The sequence below is a fragment of the Cebus imitator genome, unplaced genomic scaffold, assembly GCF_001604975.1.
Source record: "Cebus imitator isolate Cc_AM_T3 unplaced genomic scaffold, Cebus_imitator-1.0 Scaffold59, whole genome shotgun sequence".
Taxonomy (NCBI): domain Eukaryota; kingdom Metazoa; phylum Chordata; class Mammalia; order Primates; family Cebidae; genus Cebus; species Cebus imitator.
The window spans coordinates 5,761,404-5,774,979 of NW_016107374.1; the positions used below are offsets into that span (position 1 = coordinate 5,761,404).

Consider the following 13,576-nt stretch of genomic DNA (forward strand, 5'->3'; position numbering starts at 1 on the left):
AGGCGTGAGCCACTGTGCCCAGCTTCTTTTTTATGGTTTTGCTTTTCAAAAAACATTTTGTTTAGATTTTTATATTATCATCTTCCTCAAACATTTCATTTTGAAAAATTTCAAACCAATGGAAAAGTTGCATGAAACTCCTATTCTTCACCAGATTTCCTGATTATTAACATTTTACATTTGTCCTTTTTTTTGACATCAATTTTTTTTTTCCCTAAACTGGTTAAGAGTAAGTGGTAGACATTTAGATTCTTCATCCCTAAATACTTCAGTGTGCATCTCCCAGGAACAAGGACATACTCTCAGATAACCACAATTCCACTACCATGCCCAGGAATTTTTTTTTTTTTTTTGAGACAGTCTAGCTCATTCTGTCACCCAGGTTGTATGCAGTGGCATGATCTCAGCTCACTGCAACCTCTGCCTCCTGGGTTCAAGCGATTCTCCTGCCTCAGCCTCCCAAATAGCTGGGTCTACAGGCATGTGCTACCATGCCTGGCTAATTTTTGTATTTTTAGTAAGACGGGGTTTCACCATGTTGGCCAGGTTGGTCTCGAACTCCTGACCTCAGGTGATCCCCCTCCCTGAGCCTCCCAAAGTGCTAGGATTATAAGTGTGAGTCACCATGCCTGGCCACCCAGGAAATTTTAAATTAACATAAAATATTATTTAAGATATGGTACATATTCAGATTTCTCCAGTTGCCTTCAAAGTGTCCTTTATAGCTGGGATTTTTTTGCCGCACCTGGGATCCAGTCAAGACTCATGTGCTGCATCTGGTTGTCCTTTCTAAGTATTTTTAACATGTTAATTAATCTTCCAATGAGTGGGTTCTATCCCCATTTTACAGATGGGGAAACTGAGGCATAGAGCGGTTGTGTTATTTGTCCAAGTTATACAGCCAGAGAATGGAGGAACCCATTGGTCTCTCCAATCTCCCTGCCTTTCTCTCTCTCTCTCTCTCTCTCTTCCCCTCTCTTTAAATTAATTTAATTTTAAGTTCCAGGATGCATGTGCAGGACATACAGTCTTGCTATATAGGTAGACATGTGCCATAGTGGTTTATTGCACCTACCCACCCATTACCTAGGTATTAAGCCCCACATGCATTAGCCCTTTATCCTGATGCTCTCCCTCCCCCTGCCCCCCAACAGGCCCCAGTGTGTGATGTTCCTCTCCCTGTATCTATGTGTTCTCATTGTTCAGCTCTGACTTATGAGTGAGAACATGCAATGTTTGGTTTTCTGTTCCTGTGTTAGTTTGCTGAGGGTAATACCTTCCAGCTCCATCCATGTCCCTGCAAAGGACATGATCTCATTCCTTTTTGTGGCTGCATAGTATTCCATGGTGTATGTGTACCACATTTTCTTTCCCCAGTCTATCATTGATGAGCATTTGGGTTGATTCCATGTCTTTGCTATTGCAGATAGTGCTGCAGTGAACATATGTGTGCGTGTACCTGTTTATCGCAGCAATAGTCACCAGCCGTTCTCTTGATCCTTGCATTCTATTCTCAACCCGGAAGGCAGAAGGATCATTTTAAACTGCAAATCATATCAGTTCACTCCTCTGCTCCAAGCCCTACCATGGCCCCTTACTTCTCTCAGAATAAGAACCTAAGACCTCACAGTGGCCCACAAGGCCCTACCCCATCTGCACCGCTCACCCCCCAGCACTTCTGTGACCTCATCTCCCTCTCCCATCCACCCCCCAAGGCCAGCTTGGCTACCCTGTCCTTGCTGTTCCTCCCGCACGTCAGGCACATTGCAGCCTCAGGGCCTTTGCACATACTGTTCCTGCTACCAGGAGTGCAGCAGGGGGGTGAGGAGTGAGCCCCGAGATCTCATCGGGGCTCACTCCTCACCCACCTGCAAGTTTTACCCAAATGTCGGTATCTCAGTGAAGTTTTCCTTAGCATCCCCACCTGCAGTGGCACGATCTCAGCTCACTGCAACCTCTGCCTCCAGGCTCAAGCGATTCTCCTGCCTCAGCCTCCCAAGTAACTGGGACTGCAGGCGTCCACCACCACACCCGGCTAATTTTTGTATTTTTTTGTAGAGAGGGGGTTTCACCATGTTGGCCAGGCTGGTCTTGAACTCTTGCCCCTAGGTGATCCACCCGCCTCAGCCTACCAAAGTGCTGGGAGTACAGGCCTGAGCCAGGCGCTCGGCCCCTCCCCTGCTGTTTCATCTTGGTGCTTCCTACTGATATACTCGGTATTTTAGAGTCGCGCTGTCTCCTCCACCGAGTGCAGGCGCCCCAGGGCAGGGGTTGTCTGCTTTGTCCCCTGAGCATTGCCTGCTCCCGGGACCCAGGCGGACGCGCAGTAAAGCGTCCTGGTCCTGCTGGTTGCTGTCCCCGCAGCACGTGTTCTGTGAGGAGTGCCTCTGCCTGTGGCTGGACCGCGAGCGCACCTGCCCGCTCTGCCGCTCGGTCACCGTGGACACCCTGCGCTGCTGGAAGGATGGCGCCACGTCCGCACACTTTCAGGTGTACTAGGACGAACACCGACGACACCCGGAAGGACGCCGAGGCTCAGCATGCCCGGACCCAGCCCTGCGCGGGCTTCCTGGAAAACAGGCCTCAAGCGTTCACATCCTGCCTCTTCCCTCCACCACCACTGACCCCAAAGCCCCGGCCCTGTCTTGTCCTTCTGACCTTCACCTTCCTCTCTCATTCTGTGATGTAGCGCGTGCCTCCTTCCCCTGCAAAAGGGGACGTCTTCCTAACTCAGACTCCGTGCGTCTTCCTTCGCTCGTCAAGGACCTGCCAATACATGAAGTTCCCACTTGCTGGATATTTCCTCCCTCCCTCCCTCCCTTTCTCCCTTCCTCCCTCCCTGCCTCCCTTTCTCTCTCCCTCCCTCCGTTCCTCTCTCCCTCCCTCCCTTTCTCCCTTCCTTTCCTTTCTTCTCTTTCTTTCTTCCTTTTTCTCTTTTCTCTTTTTCTTCCTTCCTTCTTTCCTTTCTTTCTCTTTCTTTTTCCCTCACTCCCTTCTGTCCCTCTCTTCCTTCCTTCCTTTCCTTCCTTCCTTTCCTTTATTTTCTTTCTCTTCTTCCTCTCTTTCCTTTTTTTCTCTTTCTTCTTTCTTTCATCCTTCCTTCCTTCCTTTCTTCTTTTCTTTCTTTCTTTTTCCCTCCCTCCCTTCTTCCCTCTCCCTCCCACCCTTTCTTTCCTTCTTTCCTTCCTTCCTTCCCTCCTTCTCTCTTTCTTTCTTTCTTTCTTTCTCTCTCTTTCCAGGCTAGAATGCAGTGGCACAATCTCAAGTCACTACAACTTCTGCCTCCTAGATTCACGCAATTCTCCTGCCTCAGCCTCCCAAGTAGCTGGGATTACAGGCGCCCACCACCACACTTGGCTAATTTTTGTACTTTTTAGTAGAGAGGAGGGTTCACCATATTGGCCAGGCTGGTCTCCAATTCCTGACCTCAAATGATCGGCTCACTTCAGGCTCGCTAAGTGCTGAATTACAGGTATGAGCCACCACACCCTGCCTCATTTTTTTTCTTTTCTTTTTTTTTTTGAAACAGGGTCTGGGTCTTCACCCAGGCTGGAGTACACTGGTGCAATCACAGCTCACTGCAACCTTGAGCTCCTGGACTCAAGCGATCCTCCCACTTCAGCCTCCCAAGTAGCTGGGACTACCGGTGCATGCCACCAGGCCTGGCCAATGTTTTTTGTTTTTTTTTTTTTAAGTAAAGGTGAGATCTTATTATGTTGTCCAGGGTGGTCTCGAACTCCTGGGCTCAAGCGATCCTCCTGCCCTGGCCTCCTAAAGTGTTGTGTGCTGGGATTACAGGTGTGAGTCACTGTGCCCAGTCCACTGGTTGATTATTTTAACCTAGTACCTTGTACTTGATACTACAGGCTGGGGAGGAACCTGGAGATCACTGCCTCCCAGACAGCCCAGGCTGTGGATTAGAATCCCTGTGAACCCTGGGAAGTATTTTCTTTCTTTCTTTTTTCTTTTTTTTTTTTGGTTATTATTGTGAGACAGTCTTGCTCAATCACCCAGGCTGGAGTGCAGTGGCACGATCTTAGCTCACTGCAACCTCTGCCTCCCCAGTTCAAGTGATTCTCCTGCCTCAGCCTCTCAAGTAGCTGGGACAACAGGCGCGGGCCACCACACCTGGGTAATTTTTTTTGTATTTTTAGTAGAGACGGGGTTTTGTCACATTGACCAGTCTGGCCTCAAACTCCTGACCTCAGGCAATCCACCTGCTTCAGCCTCTCAAAGTGCTGGGATTACAGGCGTGAGCCACCACGCCCGGCCCGAAGTATTTTCACACTACAGATGTTGGTCCCCACCATATACCTGTAGTAACGTAATGTCCCAAACACTTGGTGCACGGCAGGCACCGCATCCGGCCCCCTGCTTGGATTACATGCTGTCATCCTCACAACAGTCTTGTGATGAGGGAGGTATGTTGGGTCCCCCATTTTACAGATGAGGAAATAGGGGCACACACCTTGGTGTGATAACTCTCCCAGAATCACCCAGCTAGCACATGTGGGCCGAGTTTCCAACAGAGGCCTGGTACAGCTTCAGAACCCACATTTAAAAAATTTTTTTATTACAGATTCAATCTCCTAGGCTCAAGCGATCCTCCCACCTCAGCCTCCCGAGTAGCTGCAACTCCAGGCACACTCCACTATGCCCAGCAGAGCCTGCAATCTTAACTGCCACACTGATCTGCCCCTCAGACATTCCAGGCAAGGGGTCCAGCAGACAAGGTTTTCTAAAAGCACAGGAGAGATGGGACGTGGTGGCTCATGCCTGTAATCCCAGCACGTCGGGAGGCTGAAGCAGGAGGATCACCTGAGGTCAGGAGTTCAAGACCAGCCTCGCCAACATGGCGAAACCCCCTCTCTACTAAAAAATACAAAAATTAGCCGGGCGTGGTGGTGAGCACCTGTAATCCCAGCTACTCAGGAGGCTGAGGCAGGAAGAAGTGCTTGAAATTGGGAGGCGAAAGTTGCAGTGAGCTGAGATTGTGCCACTGCACTCCAGCCTGGGTGACAAAGCGAGACTCCATCTCATAAATAAATAAATTCACATGAGGTGATTTTAATGCTCATCCTGGTTAAGAATGAGTGGTCCAGGCACATAGCAAGCTAGATATGAACTATGTTGAAAGCATTGAATGCTAGATCCTGAAATCTACTTGCGGCTGGGTCCACAGAAAAATGTAGCCCTTAAAATTCCCATTTCTGCCAGGCATGGGGCCTCATGCCTGTAATTGCAGAACTTTGGGAGGCCGAGGTGAGTAGATCACTTGAGGTCAGGAGTTCAAGACCAGCCTGACCAACATGGTGAAACCTTGTCTCAACTAAAAATACAAAAATTTGCTGGGTGTGGTAGTAGGCACCTGTAATCCCAGCCACTCTGGAGGCTGAGGCAGAATTGCTTGAACCCAGAACGTGGAGGTTGCTGTGAGCCGAGATCGCACCACTGCACTCCAGCCTGGGTGACAGAGTGAGTGAGACTCTGTCTTAAAAAAAAAAAAAAGAAAGACCAGCTTTGGCCCAGATGTGGGTACCACTTGGTGTCCCATATTTATGTCATTCCTCCTCTTTCTATTCTGTCATCATCCTCACTTAAGTCTCAGGCCTGTCAGCAGCTCCTGGGGACATTGCCATCCCCTCTGGTAGCCTTCAGAGCAAACAGGACAACCCATATTATGGATGTTTCCACCAACCAGGGTGGTGGCTCAGAGCACCGTCTCCATCTGTGCTTCTGTGATCTCTGTGACAGAGCTACTTTTCCACCTCTGAAATCTGGGATGAGATGGCACAGGTGACCACGCAGAAGCCACTGGAATCTTGCCTGCCCTATTCTCTCCCAACTCTGTTCTCTTATTGTCAACTCAGCACAACAGGCTGGCACCAATGGCATTACAGAGAAAGCTATCTGTGTGGCTAGTGAGCACATGAGCATGCAGGCCCCAGGAGAAACGGAGGAGCTGTGCAGCCACCTCGCTGTCAGCCAGTATTAACATGTCCCCTGCCCCCCCCATAGATTCAGGACATTCACTCCTGTGTGCCACCAGTCCAGGACTTTCCCCTTGGCATGGCATCCCTGGCTCTCTCCTGGTACCCAGCAAGACGTCCCTTCCAGGGCAGTGTAGCATCTTTCAAGCTCTGTTACTATGGCGATGGCCATGATGTTACAATCCCACTTGCCTGAATAATCAAGTGGGAAGGGGAAGCGATGGGAAACGGGGCCAGGTGGATGCGGCTGCTCTCTTCTCCCTGCCTTGAGGAAGAACCAAAGGGAAGCGACGGGAACTTCTGCAACTGGCTTTTATCAGAAAGATCATCCCGCCTGCAGATGCTGTCAAAGAAGCACAAGAAATTGGAGCTGGAGAAGGCTGATCAAAGTGCAGGTGTGTAAGGAAATAGAACAGTCCGCTGGGAGTCAGACCTGGAATTCTGATTCCAAACTCTGCATGACTTTGGAAAGCCACTTGGCCTCCCTGTAGCCATCTCCAGCATGATGGAACCTAGTGTATTACCTGCTGGAACCAAGGAAACTAACAATGTAGGTTGCTAGTGAATACCCCAGTGGTTTCTCCAATTATGCCCATGCCACCAAAACAATAAAATTCTCTTAACACTGCAAATAATGAGCCATGCCTCTAACACTGTAAAGAATGCAGCATGTCGGGGACTCACAGGGGCAGCTGCAATGGTGTAGTTTAGGATTTTATGAATGCATGCCCTACTCTCTGGGGGAACGTCCCATCTGAGGTTTTCTTCTGGGTGGGGGGATTTAACTTCTGCCTTAGGGAAAACAGTGCCTGGTGAGGAGTCTTCCCAACACAGGCTGCGTGGATTCCCCAATACCAGTGCAAAAGCAGCCAGGAGTCCCCTCTGGAAAAGAACAATGCCACTCGCTTTTACGCATCTTTGTTCTGCAACTCATTTGTTGTGAGTAGGATTAATGGAGTATCAGGTTCACAGTATCCTGCTCTTAATATTTTATGATTCACTGACTCAAGTTCCACAAAGTCCTTAGAAATGGTCCTCTTCATGTACAAGATCTTGAGAATAATGAATGTGAGGGAATAAGAAAGACAAGCTTTGGACTGAGATATGACAGGTGCATCAGTTTCGAAAGAGAAGAATGATGTGCAGTGTTAGGAAGACATCCAGGCTGCTGAGACTCGAGATTAGAAGAAGGAGAGGCCAATAAAGGGTCCTGGAATCTTTTAGGACTTTTGCTGTGGGACAAACAGCTGCCTTTGGTGTTTCTAATGTCTCCCGAAGTACCCTTCAGCCAATAAATGCCATCTGTTGATGCAGCTTGGGTTTGTGGTCTTGACTCTCCTTTCACCTCTTGAAGCCAAGTGTTTTAGATCAAAGGAGAAGAAGCCCTTCGCGGAGTGGGTGGTTGTCTTTTGCTGGTTTCTCCTAAAGCAGATCCTGTTCAAGTGCATGTGATTTATTGCAGAAGTGCTCCCACGAGAAACCAGTAAGGGAATCATGAGTGAAACAGAACAGGAAAGGGAAAGAAGCCAAGGTCCAGCGAAGTCCCAGTCTTAGCCAGATCCCCCGGGGAGCTTGGGAGTGTAAGTTGCATCTCAGAGTTTGTCCTGCCCCACAAAATACACACCAGTTAATCCTTGGCACTGGGTTGATGGAAAGACCTCCCAGGCACTTCAGATTCTCCCCAAGGGAGGCCCCAGTGTCTAAGGGCAAGCCTCAGAAGGTCTCAGATACCAGCAAAGCACACGAAACTGCAAGATACGAACCTGGCAAAGGGATCAGAAAGGGCCTCCAAGGAGCACCTACAGCGTCTACTACAGGGGCTAACTAGAGGTTGTGCGGACCAGGAATGTATAGCCTGATTCAAGAAGGGTTTTCCGGGGCACCATATTATCATAGATAATTAAATGTAGATTAACAGCATAAGGTGACAGTACATGCCTCTCAGGGCAACATTATGACATCCGCCACGAAAACACCGTCAGGCCGAACTTTTGGGTTGCTGTTAAGGCTAAGCGCGGTGGCTCACGCCTGTAATCCCAGCATTTTGGAGGGCCAAGGTGGGAGGATCACTTGAGCCCAGGAGGTGGAGTCTGCACTGAGCCGTGATCACACCATTGCATTCCAGATTGAGCGACAGAGCAAGACCCTGTCTCAAAAAAACAAAAAAAGAAAAAGAAACCAATTCAAATATGGCTTAAGTAAAAGAAAGACTTTATTTGGTTTATGAAACTGTATGGGCTTCAGGTACAGCTGGATTCAGAGACTCCCGGTGATGATACAGAATTGTGTCTCTCGGCTGGGCACAGTGGCTTACTTTGTAATCCCAGCACTTTGGGAGGCTGAGGGAGGTGGATCACTTGAGGTCAAGAGTTGAAGACCAGCCTGACCAACATGGAGAAATCCCCTCTCTACTAAACACACACACACACACACACACACACACACACACACACACACACAAAACCTAGCCAGGCACATGGTGGCCCACACTTGTAATCCCAGCTACTCGGGAGTCTGAAGCACAAAAATCATTGGAACACGGGCGGTAGAGGTTGCGGTGAGCCGAGACCATGCCACCGCACTCCAGCCTGGGTGACAGAGTGAGACCCCATCTCTGAAAAAAAAAAAAATTGTGCCCTCCATCCCTCAATTCTGTTTTCCTCTGAGACAGTTTTTCAGGCAATTGGACCCATGTGGTGGTAACTGGCAGCTGTTCTGTGCTTATATCTAACAGCTTAACAACCCCAGCAAAGAGAACGTCTGCATCCCAAAAGCTCCACCCAGAGTCCCACCACTCACTCTCATTTGTTTGCCCCCAAACCAATGGCCGGTGAGATGTGGAGCACCGGCCAGGCCTGGGTCAGCTGTTGAGCTCTTGAGGTAGTGAGAGGCTGGATTCAGCCCTCTAAGTCACATGGACTGAAAGTGGGGCAGGGCTGGGTGTCCAAAGGAAAAAAGAAGGTTTGGTATCTAAAAAAGCAACCTTGGCAGGGCCCAGAGGCTCACACCTGTAATCCCAACACTTTGAGAGCCCAAGGCGAGTGGATCACCTAAGGTTAGGAGTTCGAGACCACCCTGGCCAACATGGTGAAATCCTGTCTCTACTAATAATGCAAACACCAACTGGGCATGATGGCACACGCCTATAATCCCAGCTACTCAGGAGGCTGAGCCAGGAGAATTGCTTGCACCAAAGAGGCAGAGGTTCCAGTGAGCCAGTATCGTACCACTGCAATCCAGCCTGAGCAATGAGAGCGAAACTCTGCCTCCAGGGAAAAAAAAAAAAATCTGTACTCAACCTCCCATTCTTAGGATGAGACTAGAACCCCAAGTTGTCCACAGTTGGAGACATCGATTTGCAGGTTCATTGGCTTGTCTGCGGCATACCGTGCATAAATTATGGTTGTGTGCACTGACCTTGAACTGTTGGGTAAGTTTCCCAAAGCTGTTGCCCAACCCCAGGGCACTCTTTAGGCCAGTCCTTCCCTTCGGGGGAGGGGGTGTTCTTAGGAGTTAGAGGAGGGAAGGAAGTGTGTGGCCTTCTGCCCGAAGGAACGTTGGCACATGCAGGAGCCGGAGCAGGGATCCTGTCCTTGTTGTGTGGCCGGGTACTCCCAGAGTCTGTGAGAGCCAGCCTTCCCAAAAGAAATGAAAATGCAAATGTCTTTGGCTAGAAGTGCACAACCAATTTTTTAATAAAGTCATTACAAATATGTACAAAGCATCTCCAAGGTATGAAATTCCTCTTACAAAAGAGCACGACGACGTCAGAACCAGCAGTGTCAGAACCCAGAACGGAACGTCCCCAAGCTTATTGCCTCTCTGGCTAGGCCAGAGGCCCCACCAAGGTTCTCCAGATACCCCTCCAGCCGTCCCTGCCATGTGCACAGGCTCCTTGGCGCTTATAGTGCAAAAGATCTTGGGGAGAAGGAACTCGGGAGTTCAGGTTGGAGAAGAGGGTAGGAAGGAGGTAAGAAAAGCTTCTCATGTCCTAGGAAATAAGTCATACAGGCCCTATTTGCAAATTAAATAGAAACCAGGAGCACAGGGGTAGGGCAGGAGTCCATAAAATCCACAATGAAACCAACCAGCCTGTCCTTGAGTGTCCCCAGAGGTGACACTTTTTCCAGTAGACCTAAGTCAGGCTTCTGGCTGTCAGCAGGGCCAGGTGCTGGTGCTCGCCCTCCATTTAGCAGTGCCGTGGAATGACCTCATGAAGGAATCCAGTGGAGCAGAGCAGTCAGCTCATGAACTTGGGGGTCCCATGGACTCGAGTCCAAATCTTGGCTCAGGTACTTCGCTGGTGGTGTGGCCTTCAGCTAAGCTGCTTAACCTCTCTGAGCCTCAGCTTCCTCCACTGTAAAATGGGAATGGTAACAATACTATATGCTAAAGTGGGCATGAGGCATCGCAGAGGGGAAGACGTGTAAAGCACGTCATCCTGTGCTTGGGAGTGGCGAGCACGCCATGAAAGGTAGCTTTGATTATTGTGTAAAGCAGCAAGGACCAGTCTGTTCATGCTGGAAATGAGATTGCAGGCTTTTTAACTGCCTTTACCAGATAGCAGGGCTCTCAGTAAATACCATGTAACAATCTGCCAGCAAGGCTTGGGGTCACCGTGGTGACCTGACAAATCTGTTAAACATCGTGAACCAGACTGGAAAGGGATATTTCACATCATCTGTTTTCCATGCAGGACTGCCCCTCCACCATCCATAAGTCAAGTCTCTTCTGCAATGGAATTCTACAACCCGGCACATTATAGATGCTCAATAAATAGATGCTAAATGAATGAATGAATGAAAATTTGAAAAATAAATTTATAGCTTAAGCTTTAAAAGTGACACTTTGACATCGATTTCCTCCCCTTATGGAACTTCCAATCAGCTCCTATGGGACTAAGCAGAGTGTCTAGCCAGTCCCCCAAACCCTAACCAACTTCTGACCTTCAGAAAAGAAATGGGTATTGACACAGAACAACAAAATCTGTGTTCTGGTCAATGCAACTTGTAATACCAGGTGGGCACTCAAAAAGTCCACAATGGTGAGCCAGTGTCCCTAAAAGATACTTGTGTAGGAGGTGGGTGGGAGAGGACTCCTCTAACGCCCCAGCAAGGGAGAGCGATATTGTATCACTGTCAGAAACATAACAGGAGAACAGGAGATCGGCTACATACATTGTGAAAACCAGTCACAGTTTCATTTTTCTGTGACAGTATTGTTTAAATCATCCTTTCCCCTCACCATCAAAACAGACAAGAATCAAAATAAGAAGTGGAGGCTGAGCACAGTGGCTCACACCTGTAATCCCATCACTTTGGGAGGCCAAGGCAGGTGGATCACTTGAGACCAGGAGTTCAAAAACCAGCCTGGCCAATATGGTGAAACCCCCATCTCTACTAAAAATACAAAAAATTAGCTGGGCATGGTGGCAGGTGCCTGTAATCCCAGCTACTCGGGAGGCTGAGGCAGGAGAATGGCTTGAACCTGGGAGGCAAAGGTAGCAGTGAGCTGAGATCGTGCCACTGCACTCCAGCCTGGGCGACAGAGTGAGACTCTGTCTCAAAAAAAGGAGAAGAAGAAGAAGAAGTGGAAAAGAAGTCCCCAGTATCCAAATGAAGGCGGTTTAAAAGAAAATTAAAAACAAAACAAAGAAATGGGCTCTAGGAGATGGGCACGGCCTAGGACCATGGACAGCAGCCAGTGGGGTTAGTGGGCTCCCCAGAGAAACTTCCGACTCAAGCTACACCAATAACAAAGAGAATAGGAAACGGACCTCCAAATCTGAAGAGATTGTATCTGTTTGTGGGGGATCGGATGGGGGTGAGAAGCTTCCAAAAAGGACTGGATCTCATTCGGAGTGTTGAAGTCCTGGGGGCTCCAGTCCCTGAGGTTCTCCCCACTCTCTGAGAGCAAGCAGCACCCTCAGAAAGGAAGAGGCAAAAGTCTCTTCATCTCATTATGCAGCAAGCTACCTAAACGATGATCTCAGAGGCCTCCCTCTGCTTGTACGGACACACACACAGACACACACACGCACGCACACACGCACACACACTGCTGTCTGCTGAAACCCGATATGAGGTCTTTTTTAAAATTTATTTCAAAGCCTCCCTCCCTTTCTCTCTCTCTTCACAGACGCTCTGCAGTGAAGCTAATCAAAATCAATGACTCCTTGGCAGCCAGAGAAAAGTGGGGGGTTGGGGGAGAGGGAGGGATGTTGCCAGCACTTTGCACACTGTGGAAATATTTTTTAAAAAACAAGAACCACCCCACTATCTCATGCAATCCAAGTAATGCAACAGGAGAGACAGTGGAGACAATATATACATATATATCATGCTTCAATTTCCTAATACAAATGTCCATCAAGAAGTCAAATCTCATATAAAAACAAGCATTAAAAACAACCCCTTGTCAAAAATCGGGGCAGTCGAGAAGTGCACTCCAATGAATGATGTGCAAGAAAAGGCCAGGATTCGATAAATACATGGTCTCTAATAAAACAGGAGAATATCTACAAGGGACTTGGCTGGGAAGCTCTATTAGGAGATAATGGGTGCCCCAGTTCTCTCAGCAAAGTGGCTTCATTGAAATCAAAATCACCCAAAATGCCAACCATTCGGAGTTTGGATCCTCCAGGGGAAAACATCAAAAGCCAGTAGGCAAGTCAGGGTTGAAAAAGGGATCCTCTCACCTTTCATCTTCTCCTGGGTCTAGGTGGTCAGCATGCCCCCACCACAATGGTGGACGTACACCCTTAAAGGAGCAGAGAACTGTGATTGGATACAACTGTGTAGTGATTGAAGCCCCTCCCCAGAAAACTGGGTGAGCTGGAAAGACCCTAGTCTCTGGCTAAGAAAGTGATGAAAAAGAAGCAGAGACTGTATTATTCTAATGAATTTGCCTTCTCTCAGTTTGTGGCTTGGTGGGAATATTGCCTGCTGCTCTCTGCAGCCCCCACCTAAGCCAGGGTCCCCTACAAATATCAACTGGGGAGGAGGGCACGAGTGATGAGGAGAAACACATTCCCCCCAAAATAAGGGTTCTTTTTTTGCTTTGCTGAGTGCAAAGCTGCAGGGTGGGAACCTTCCCTCACATTCAGTAGCCCTAGGGTTGCATTTTTTTTTAAAGGGCTATTTAGGAAAACATAAGGAATGGATTTTAAAAAGAAGACAGAAAGAAATCCAGCTCCCAGCTTGCAGCAGCACTGAGAGGTTGTACATTCTAAAGGACCTGGTCATTTACAGCAAAGCGTATGGGGGGATGATTCCCATTTTAGCCGCATCCACCATAACAAACGTGGATCCCACTGCTGGCTTCTTAGAACTGGAGAAGTGTCTGCTAACCAGCCTGCTGGACCCTCTGTCTATAGGTACCAGGTGGTGACCTGCAAATCCAGCCTTGGAGAATGACTGTCCAAATCTGCAGACTGACACCTTGCCATCTCAGCTTTGAAAATGGCAGTGTGTGGTATCTTGCACAGAGGAAGAATACCTGCTTATGTTGGATTTTTTTAAAATGAAAGCAAAAAATAATCACTGCTCCCTGAAGAGTCTTTACAGCCAAGTCTCTGTCCAGCACAC

At 48.6% G+C, this 13,576-nt stretch overlaps 1 protein-coding gene across 2 annotated transcripts in view; it reads left to right on the top strand.

The window, feature by feature from the left end:
- Window positions 1-12,496, top strand: part of RNFT2 (ring finger protein, transmembrane 2) — a 120,783-nt gene extending 108,287 nt beyond the window's left edge. The window contains exon 11 of one of the 2 annotated variants that reach the window (XM_017529531.2): window positions 12,129-12,496. In XM_017529531.2, coding sequence (XP_017385020.1) covers window positions 12,129-12,161 — 33 coding nt within the window. In that variant the 3' untranslated portion in view covers window positions 12,162-12,496. Of the gene's footprint in view, window positions 1-2,364; window positions 2,823-12,128 lie in introns of those variants that run through there. The other variant, XM_017529530.2, reaches the window with a different exon arrangement.
- The last annotated feature ends 1,080 nt before the right edge of the window (window positions 12,497-13,576 follow it).